Source organism: Cupressus sempervirens, chromosome 7, assembly GCF_028749045.1.
Source record: "Cupressus sempervirens isolate cs-2001-9-10 chromosome 7, ASM2874904v1, whole genome shotgun sequence".
Classification (NCBI taxonomy): domain Eukaryota; kingdom Viridiplantae; phylum Streptophyta; class Pinopsida; order Cupressales; family Cupressaceae; genus Cupressus; species Cupressus sempervirens.
This window is the reverse complement of record NC_143124.1, coordinates 191572189-191583636: the sequence shown is the minus strand read 5'-3', so window position 1 is coordinate 191583636 and position 11448 is coordinate 191572189. Positions and strand designations below refer to the sequence as shown.

Genomic DNA, 11448 nt, shown 5'->3' with positions numbered 1-11448 from the left:
ACCCCTTTAAATATGGATCTTGTTTTAGCACCCTTTATCATTTTGGTTGTGATAATCAAATTCGTTCAAGGGTGGGTTTGTATTCCAATGTATATTGCACCTAGAATTTGCTGAGTGGTCTACTTGTTAGCATTGTTCACCATTTTCCTTTATACATTTCATTGAACTCATCCCTTTCATTTCCATTCTTATTTTGGTGTTAGATTCATTTTCCATGCATGCAAACTTACATCATATAGTTACAATCTATGCATTTGGATATCTAGGTAGAATTTGCATAATATCTTTTATATCGTGTGCAGATATATCTATAGGTTTACATCTCTATATCTAGATCTATATTACACTTTTTTTTTGTCTTCATAGTTATATCTACTTGTGTATGGTTTACATTACATGTTTGAATGTGATAGTTAAATGCACATTTCATAAAACTTTCTTTGTTTGGATCACACATTCCTTTCATACACTACAATTGTAGTATATTTCTTTTTCTTTTCATTCCCTTGTGCATGAGTGTTATCACTCATACAACTTATAACATTTTGGTTAGACTAAGTCATAGACTTGTGGATTCCTTTGAACTTGAATCCTCTCTCTTTCCTAGGAATTTTGATGAGATCAACACACATATTAGGGTCATCAATCCTATTATGGAGAATAACTCTTCCCATTCTTCTCATAATGAAGATGAGTCTTGAAGGGTTCCTCCTATGCAAGTCCATAAGCTTGCCAATGACTTTGAGAAATTTGAACAAGGGCTACAACAAAAAAAACTCTAAACCTAAGGTCATTTCTACTGTAGAAGGTTTAAGGAAGCTTATTTATAATGATTAACATAATGTTAACATCTTGCAAACTATTTCTCATCTCATTGATACCAATGTCAAGCCTAATAGGGATTGTGCTCAAGATTTAGATATCAATTAACCTAATATTACTATTGAGAACACTATGCCTATCACTACTCCTAGTGTGTCCAATTATGCTGCACCTATTATAACAACTTTAATTTCAAATCTCAATCCTACACATGTGAGCATTCATAATCCTATTGCTCCTTCCATTCCTTCAAACGTGTCATGTGTTCGATTGCCTTGTCAATGCCCACAATAGTGTTCCCTTCTCATATTCATTTATTCCTTTAATCTCCAACAACATTCCTAACATTTGTCACATATCCCCTTTTACCATCCTTTCTATTGATTCCTCCATTAATGGCTTGGCTCAAATTGTGCCTTATTTGCAACAAAAAACTACCTCAACAACTCAACCCAAGTTCAACATTCCTATTTGTGATATTGCTAATCCTTTCTCTTTGGATATTGTTTGTGTTATTAATGCAAAAAATATAAAGATTCCTTATCTTGAGACTTATAATGGTAAGGGTAATCATGTCTAGGAGAGGGCTCCCCAATCAAAACAAATCAAATAATGTTGTAGTCATGGCTTATCAATGTTATGGGTTTTGTCAATGAGGCCAAGCACACATGGGTATGATGCACCCTTGAGTTACTAAGTAGAGGCAACACAAAGATGCTCTAGAGAAAAGTTTGTAGTCCTATTGCCATACTTTCAGTCTATCCCTTTTGTGCTTTAGGTATGAAGTCAAGTCAATGTCAAGAATCTAAAGTCCTTGTCTAGGTTGCCACTAGGATGGTTTTTCTTCTCATCTACCCCTGTGAGCCTACCCATGCGGGAAATGGATCAAGTCAAGCACTATTAGTCAGCTAGGTGATTCTAGGATGGGTGGGCAAGTGTCAAGCTTTTCCTAAGATGAGAAGAAAGCTAAATGAGCTCTATCAATACATCTATCCATGCTCAAAACCTACATGAAGTGAAGAACCAGTTCTGTGTACATTAGAGGAAAATATTCCATGAAGATCCAGAGCCAGAGCAATGAAGAAACAACCAGTTGAACGAATAAATCATGGAAAGCATAGATAGAAGTTGGCAATGCATTGTGGGTCGTTAATGTGATCAAAGCAACAGTCCAAATCAAATTGTGATTAGCCATGTCAGGAGGAAGAAAAGTCAAATATCATACAAATAAGGATTTGTGTGACTAAGCATTGAAGAGTCAAATCTCCAGTCATAAATATCCACATGGCAGGGGACCCATAGCGAGCCAAGTGAAGTGGTTAATAAGTGATTAAATCCAATAGCTATCGCTTTCACACTTTAGCCAGATGCAAACTCTTTAATCTTCACGACGTAACAAGAGTCGTAGATCTCCTTCCACCTAGTAAGTTGTGGGCCTAGATCATCAATTCATCCTAATCGTCCAACAAAGAAAAAAGATCAAATGACCCTAGTCCATTTCAAGCCTAAATGTTGAAGGGTAAAAAGTTTTGGAGAAAGTCTCTAGAATAATGACACTTGTCCACACTCAAATCCATTTAGGGCCAAAAATTAAAAAGATCAAAATTGATTTGAAAAGTCATCCGAAGATATGACCAAGTGACTATGCAAGAGGCTCCACGTGTCAAAATCTTGTGCCACTGCAAGCCAGAGTTGTTAGAGATGAGAAGCAACAAGATGAGGCCATGTGGAAATGACATGACAAAGCACCCAAGTGTATTTGGAGGTGAGCTAAAGAACGATCCAATCGTACAGCTCATGCGATGCCGCAAGGAATAATCAACAACCAGTTAAAGGCCATGGGCAAGTGGGGATCGTCGATCTCATTGAGGGTGAGAAAGTAGGATTCATGTACTCCCACTGTCAAATCCTGTCAAAGATGGGAAGATCTACAGCAGTCATCCCATCCAAGGATAAATTGTAGACAAATAAAGGAGTGTCACATGTCATCGACTACAAAGGTAGACCCAAACCTAAGGGAAGGAAAGAAGATTAAAGAGCAGAAGCATCTAACAGCCTTTCGTATCCTTGCTAAGCTTAGATGCTCGAGAGATAACGACATCAGGTGAATGACAACCGTTGATTCGGTTCATAAAGGATAAGCTATGTCCAAGTTAGTTATAATATAATGACTCAATCATGAACATCGATTCATTTGATGAAAGAACTACAAAGTATGGGACTGGTCAGAGCACAAAGACCAAATCACGATCCTTAATTTGGTAATATAGAAAGATGCATCTACGATGGAAGTTCAAACTTGAAGAAACAACTAAAAGTATGAAATAGTAATGATGGTGTGAAAAGGCTTTTTGCAAAACCAAAGAAGATAATCAAGCATTTTAGATGACAACAATGGAGAATTGTGGAGGCCACAGAGCATGCCAAACGTCAATAAGGAGTATGAAATTGCCAAAATCTGATGTCTAGAGCATTGCAAAACCATTTCAAATTACTTAATAGTCATGATTTTAGCATGATTCTCTCCCCCCCCCCGGTCTGTTAGCTAGGTGATGACTACTCATTTCTCCTTTTGATGTAATGTAACTAGCCAAATTTGGAAGTGCCTCTAAAGGTAATTTCAAAAGTTAATAGAAAAGTTGGCAAACCTTTGGTGTGAACTCTTGGTGTAGCAAAGTCTTCTAGTTTTTACATGAATTGTTTGTCACTCTTTGCACGTTAGATTAGATTGCACTAGAACTAAAGGACATGAGTTGATGAGGCTGTTCATTTCTTGTTGATCAGAGTGTTGGCATAGGGTCATCAGTGTGAGTAATCTAAGTGTTACTTTCATTTGCAAATTTGCTTCTTTTCCTAGAGTTGCATTTGCATTCTTAGACTAGTTGCATTGTGTTCTGTGAAATCTAAGTTGTGGTGAGTTGAGGGGCCGTTGTTGGGTAGTTTTCTTTGGATAAAGTTCCACTTGGGGTCATCAATTCATTGGTCTCATATGACACTCTCTGCATTCATTAGTTTAACAGTAGGAGTAGGAGTAAATTTAGACATAGAAGTTAATAGAAATCCTAAATTTGCCTAGGTTGCTTGTGTCTATAGGCATCCTGGTTAGCCTCTAGTTCTCTCAGGTTAAGAGCATCTCTATTAATACTTCTTATCTACTAAAAACATATTGACTACATATCTTGTGTATAGGGGAGTTGTAACTTTCAATTCAAGGATTAGTGATATTAGATTGCACTAATCCAATCTGTTGGAAATTGCTTTGTTCCTCACAACTTTGGGTAATAAGAGTCAAGGTAAAGCCAATTTAGAGAGAGGGACAAATTGTTAACCAACAAGTCCACAAGAATAGAGAAAAAAGAGAGGCCATCTTTATGTTGGCACTATGAATCAGTGATAGTCAAAGGCTACGAGCTACATGTGCAAGAGAATGGCTTAAGATCTAAATCATAGATGATATGTTTGATGTGTATAGAATCATCGTACCAAAGTCTTAAATAACAACGAAGGAGATATGGTTGTCACTATTTAATTGGAGAGGGGAGCACAAGTAAAAATAATGTCATGTGTATTTGGAAAATAATGAAAGAGAAAGTGCATGACTCCTTAGTCATTGTGACATGTATAAAAGGTGCCTAATAGATATGCATGCACTTGAGTTGTTTTGGATCATTATTATGCATTTTGGAGCAATCATGAAAGTTTTAAGTGTAAGAAACTAGCTGTATCTCCCCCAAGACAATTTGGAGATTGCTGAAAATCTATAGAGGTTATTTGAACACTTCATCAAGCTAAAGCAGAAATATAAGAGAGACATGGAGCAACTTCCTAAGCATATAAGGGTAAACTGTTGAGTTGGATAATAGGTAGAGCTGATGTATGGGGAATTTTTGACCAAGTTGCCAACATTGTCAAGAATATAAGGTATCTTTGCAATTTATTAAGGGTAATTATATGGTCAAAGAGTAGTTTGAAGCATTTATGGAATTTTTTGGAGCACTTTTAAGGGTCTTTTGCAATGTCCTACTTGTGTGAATCACTTTGGGTCATGTATGTCACTCTAGGCCACACCTATCACTCTGGGTCATACAAGTCCATTTGATACGCACATATCACTCTAGGTTGTACGTGTTACTCCTAGTTAGATAGGTCTATCAATAGGCTTCAACACTTGCATGAGACTTCCTCCTTTGGTCATCTACAAGATTCAATCGTACAAAGGCTTGGCTAAATCGTTTGATCGCAAGGGTGGATGTATGAGGTATCACCCGAACTTCAGGTTTGGAAATTTATTGTATGGTGTCGTTTGATGTTGTATAGAATATTGCAGATGGGATCGATGTTTAACACTTTTTGTACAAGGTGGTCACCAAAAAAATCAACATTCAATGGAAAAGAAAGTTTGAACATACACCAAGAGATATATTCAATAATGATAGCACTTCAAATTACACTAATCTTGAGAACAAAGTGGAATAGATTGAGCAATTTCCCACCAGAATTAGGGATACCTAATAGGGAACATCTTTCACCTTTGAAATGACAAACAACATAATTGCAATTTGAGTTCACAATTTACTAATAAAATCCAAATCACATACTTACAACAACCTACAAACTAACCTTTTATAGTGTCAATATGACCAAAACACTACGAATGATAAAATAAAAATGGGCCAAGAGATAATAGCTTTAATTTTAGGGTCATACACAAAATTATCACATTAATTCATTTGATAATGCCGTGAACATCATAGTCCTCTTAGTCGGAGAATTGCTTGCCCTTAAGAAATTGCATGCTCCAGAATTTGCTCACTTTCTCAGGTACCATCCTCAATGGGGATATCCTTCTATCACAAAAAGAATTCCTTGAATGTGCATGTCCTCAACTTCTTCTCTCTAACATCAATGATCTCAGTTGACTCCAGAATTAGTTTCCTAATTTATCAACAAGCGACAACACGTGAAACATTGTAAATCTGACTCCCCACAAGTTCCAATTTGTAGGCAACTTTGCCCATGCCGTGAACCACTTGATAAGGTCCATATAAGTGCGGCTTTAACTTCTCCTTACCATGTGTCTTTAGGAGGGGTTCTCTATATGACTGAAGCTAAAGGTATACCAAATCCCCAACCTTGAAGTTCCACTCAAATCATTGTCAATCAACATATATTTTTCATTAGTTTATGTCAAATGCAAGTTATCATTGAGAGATCTCAAGAATATCCAAGCTCTCTCGTAGCTAGTCTTTGACCCTCGGTGCATGACTATCACCCAATATCAAAGCCACAAATGACAAAGATTCATAGCCTTACAATGCTTTGAAGGGTGTCTTACCTATCAACATGTGGTGGGTGGTGTTGTGACAATGTTCACCCATATGTAACCAATGGACCCATGCCTTTTGTTGTGCTGAGACATAAATCCTATGATAACCCTCCAACCATTTGTTCACAATTTTTGTATGTCCATCTGCCTGTGAGTAATAATTAGTGCTTGGCAACAACTCTATTTTGTCCAACCAAAATAACTCCATCCAAAAGGTACTAAGATAGTGATTGTCCCTGCCATTCACTATGTTTCGCAGAAGACCATGCAAGAGGAAAACCTCATAGAAGAACAACTTGGCCATTTGAGATGCCTAGCATCTTGAGGAGATGGAAAAGACATGGGTATACTTGGTCAAATAATCCACCACAACAAAGATGCAATCCTTTCCTTGCACTTTGGGAAGCTCAGAAATGAAATCCATGACAATGAGGATTGGCAACGACTAATTTAAACCCATAGGTCAGGTTTATTTGGATTTGTTCTGCAAGCAAGTTGAACACACATACTATGAACATCCAAGAATACTATGATATGCTTATGCAACATCAACCTCTTGTATAAGTTTCATGGAGATCAAGCATTGTGTTGCCCAAACAACATCATGTTTGAAGCTTGCCTCTATCTCTCATGCTGAGATTTCCTTTGGGCTCCCATTTAACATTCCGCTCAACACTACCATTTTGCCCTCCATTTTGAAGGATAATTCCATATGCTTGAAGCTCTAAGTGCATTCATCAAGACTCTCCATCCACCGTATGGTCAATATAATCTCCATATCATCTAGATCTACCACAAAGAAGTCATTTGTTATTGTGTAGTTCCCCATGGTAATGCTCAATGTGAGTCTTGATTGTTATATGACAAGAGGTTCCCTCATGCCACAATGACTTCAAACCCTTGGTGCGCCTTTGTACACTACTCCTTCAATTCACAACTAACTAGTTGATGAAGTTGAGTGTGGCCTCGCTACCAAGCATGACCATGAGTTAGTGCCACTAAAGTGTACCTTGTATTGGAAATACAATGCACCTCAAAGTACTAGCTAGTGCTACGATGGCACCTCCTTGTTATACTAGTGAGGAAATCTTCCTTGACAGTTTATGTTAACCTCCTTGAAAGCTGACCTTCTCCTTTAGGTCCAACTTCCTTATGCTCCTCCTTATTGTCAGACATCACCTCAATGCAATGGATTTTTCCTTAGCACAAGCATTGTTGATTTGGTTCCCATGGCTCCTTATAGTTAAAACATAGCTTCCTACCCCTAAGCTCATGTATGGTGGCCTCATCCAATTATGGCTTCTTTGGCTAAGGTTTGTTATCTTTATCCTTGAAAGTGAGGGGTGCCTTGGCGTGTGAATAACTCCTAAAGGAAGAAGAGGAGGATGCTACCATGTCACATTCTTTCTTAACTACTTTGGTGAGTGTGATAAGGTTTAATCATTATACCCAACCTTGTAGATGTTTAATCAGCCCATCCATGAACAACACAATCAATCACCTTTCTGAGATATCTATTACCGACACAAACAACCTTTCAAATTTTGTACTCTAACCATCCTCTGATCTAGATTGATTCAACTCTGCTAACTCCTTGAAATTAAGTTCTCAATCCTTCTTGTCAAAGCAACCAATCAACCTCTCTACAAACTTGATGAATGAAGTCACTTGATCCCAATTGAAAGAGGCCATTTTGTGATGCCACCATTCATGAGTGACTCATTGTAGGTGGAGTGTTGCAAATCTGACGGTCTTGTCATCAAGCATCAAATTGAGCTAGAAGTAGCTATTTGCTTTATGTACCCAAGCTTGTGCTGATGGTATTCCAGTCCCTTCAAAGGATGACAAATTAATCTTGCCAATCTTTTGTTTATATCATTGTTGTAGTAGCTTCGACCTTTGTTGCTTGAGTGTTTCATCTGGAGCTCAACATGTTACAAAACCCTTGAAGCACATATCCCCCTCAATGATATTTGATTCACTTGTTCTTGCAACTCCTTGAAAGTGGGCTCTTGTTCCATGTGAGGTCCTTCTGTAATCTGAGGAAATGTCAGCATCAACCGTTAGGAGTGTGAGCATCGTGGGTTTGATCTCCCAATCACCAAATGAATGCCTCTGTCCATTGGGATCTCCATTTGGCCTCCCCAATGCCAACAGCCGCAAAGTATCTTCCATGAGCTTTTGCCATTGTTCCCCTTTGACCATAGTTTCCTCAAGTTGAGCCTAACTTCTAGTGAGTTCCCTTAATAGTGCCATGACTTGAGTAGCACAATCCTGAGAGTCCCCCATTCTATTGGCAGAATGGCATCTCCTTCTAGTGTATACTTTTGAGCACCTTGTGCATCCATGACCTGACAGGCTGGCAACCAGCTCTGATATCACTGTAATATTCTACATTGAGAAGTATTGGAACAATGTCTTTCATTAAATGTATAGCAAGGGCTAAATAGAAATCTTTGAAGATCTAGAAATCAAACTTACCATGGTCCACAGGCCTATAGTTTTAAGAAAGACTGTTCGAATCTCAAGATCCAAACTCCAAGCTCATGACAATTTTGCCTAGCAAAAACTTGTTTAAGGCTCTTTAATAGTTATGCTGTTCATGCTCAGTAAAATACTCTGGTTATTGTAAAATAAGTTTGATCAGCCAAAAAATGAGCATGTGGAAATTAATGTAATCAAACAAAATGCTGCATCTGAATTTAACACAAACCTGGGCTACATATAAGCAAGTAGCGAGCATCAGATTTCAATTAAATTGCTAATCTACTCAACATATAGTACTGAGAATCCTTTGTGCAAGAGGTAATTGCTCAAAGGGAGTCCTGATATAATGCCCAAATTGTATTGTAGATTGTCAAGAAAATGACATGCCCAAAAGCTAGAGTTTGGAACATATTTTCCTTGCAACACCATTTTAATGTTGACAAGCACAAGTAAATCCAGAGTATATAACCAGCTCAAAGATGAGAGGCAGTCCCCAAAAAGAATTGCCCCTGACTATTGTGTCTTCGTAGATGCTAATCATGAGCGGCAGCTAACAATCCAGGTCCATGCTTCAGTTATACGAATCATGTTAACAAATGTTCCATTTTATCTAAATAATGTTTTGTAGACATGTGCACTAGCAGAATAGTTTGCAAATGCTTTTCTCTTGATATCCACAGAAAATGGTATTAGTTTGAAATATCAATCAACCACTCAGTCATTCAAGGTCTTGTGAAAAGCCGTCTGCCACCAAAAATCCCATATTAATGTTAAAAAAGCATGACAACTAGTCAATTCTAGAAACCAATGACATCCAAATCAACATTATGCACACAAATCTCCCAAAATAAAGCAATAACATATCACTAGACGATAACTTTACTAATACGTACCGAGGTTGATGTTTTCAGTAGTTCACGGATAGCCATTGTTGCATAGCATGAAGTGGGAAGGGTGAAGCTTATTTGAAGAGCAGTATGCGATGAAGGTTCAGAGCCACCATCATGATTAACTTCCTTCACATTTGTTTTCAATTTCTCTTCATTGTAACCTTCAACTACATTATTCTGTGGGCTCTGCTGTCCCTCCAAAGCTGACAATTTTTCAAGTTCAGTTGATTTTTCATTTGATGTTTCCTGCAACACATTATTATTTACATTATTACATTTAGCTAGTTCATCAAGATCTGTTGTGACCAACTGCTGTGTAGGGTCCTCATACTTGGTGATATTCCTGCAAAACATTACCACTAATAGTAATAAGAGAGAAAATCACGTCAGAAGGAAAACAGTTCATTTTATTTTAAAGGACAGTAAGATCTATATACAGAAGCTAACTTATAAAACTAGAAAACAAATAACCATCTAGCAGATGAAAGGATCAAAGCCAAACTTATATAGTAGTCATTTACAAGTACAACTATCAATTCAAAGTGATCCCCTCAATGAAAACACGAAATGGAAACAAAATCATAAAAATAATGAAGTCCTCTCATACCACAAATAATCAATTGGCTTCTGGATTAATCTTCTATATCCTCCTGCCAGGTTCATTATTGAAAATTCCCTGAAATGATGAGAAAGAACTTCAAAATAATAAATAAACCACAATCATGGATGGGCAGCATGGAACGAGACAATATTCACTTATGCTTCCCTGCTAGATTCCGTAACTCCATTGTTTATAATCAGATCATAAGCATTGCTGCACTTCAGTCTTACAAAAGTCCTTCAGATATTCTAAATTCTGAGAACAATAAAAGAGAAATCCTCACATACGAAAAATACATTGAGGAACTTACTTCACACTATGTGAGCTGTCTTGCAAGTTAACTGAATCCTGCAAAAGAACCACATGATCACCAAAACTGTGTACCTTGTTTTCAGGCAAATCACACAAACCCTTGATCCATCAATTGAATGCTGCTAAAGCACATTGTTTTTGGCAAGCCAAGCGTACATGAACAGATATATGAGCAAAAAAAATTTTAAAACCGATGTCATTGCAACCCAAAAATATTTAAACCGACAAAGGATGACAAAATATTGGTACTTCTTTCAGAAACATATATCAGGATAGTCCAACTTCAAATAATACCAATTGTGGGGTGGACATGAAGACATCATTTGGATTCTGGAATACCAACTTTCCTCTAGCAGCTAATGGCTTAACACAACCTAGACTTAAAAAAATAGCCCCAGCAACAGAAGAATTACAAAAACAATTGAAAGCATGACATTAAGATACAATCACGTTAACTCATTCCACTACTTTGATAAAGATAGATAACGTATGAGTTCATTCAGTTTTAAATGCATTAAAGTGAAGAATTATTCTTAAATAGGAATTCAAATATGTAGGACCACCTTGTGTAGGAAATTTATCCACACTTTGAACCCTAAAGAATTGTGTAAAACCCTAAATTTGCAAATATGGGATTTGCTGCAAATTTTAAAAGAGGGATTCCTAAACAAAATTGGTCAAATTCTGGTCAGCAAACTAACAATCATCAAAAACTGTATCATCAACCCTATCCACTAAAGGAACACCCATGATTTTGTTTCAAATATCATGGGAAAAATTAATGAAAACCTAGGCACAACTTTTAGCTATTTAAAAATCTGCAATTACTACAAAAATTGCCACACAAATTCGCAAATACTGGCACCACAACATTTTTTAAAATCTCACAATTTTCCTGTCCTTAATGAGTTTGTACAATTGCATACAAACTCTTTTGGATCTTGAATCTTCACTGGTCTTCACATGCAATTCGACAACACATCACAATCAACTGTAATCCCTACAATGAT

At 37.1% G+C, this 11448-nt stretch overlaps 1 protein-coding gene across 1 annotated transcript in view; it reads right to left on the bottom strand.

The window, feature by feature from the left end:
• Positions 1–8823: 8823 nt before the first annotated feature.
• Positions 8824–11448, bottom strand: part of LOC149546141 (Pseudouridine synthase family protein) — a 229558-nt gene continuing 226933 nt past the window's right edge. Inside the window, exons 17-20 of the mRNA XM_089791026.1 lie at positions 10437–10474; positions 10133–10201; positions 9529–9868; positions 8824–9379 (exon numbers count right to left, since the gene is read on the bottom strand). Of these exons, the coding sequence (XP_089647152.1) occupies positions 9350–9379; positions 9529–9868; positions 10133–10201; positions 10437–10474 (477 nt within the window). The 3' untranslated portion in view covers positions 8824–9349. The remainder of the gene's footprint in view (positions 9380–9528; positions 9869–10132; positions 10202–10436; positions 10475–11448) is intronic.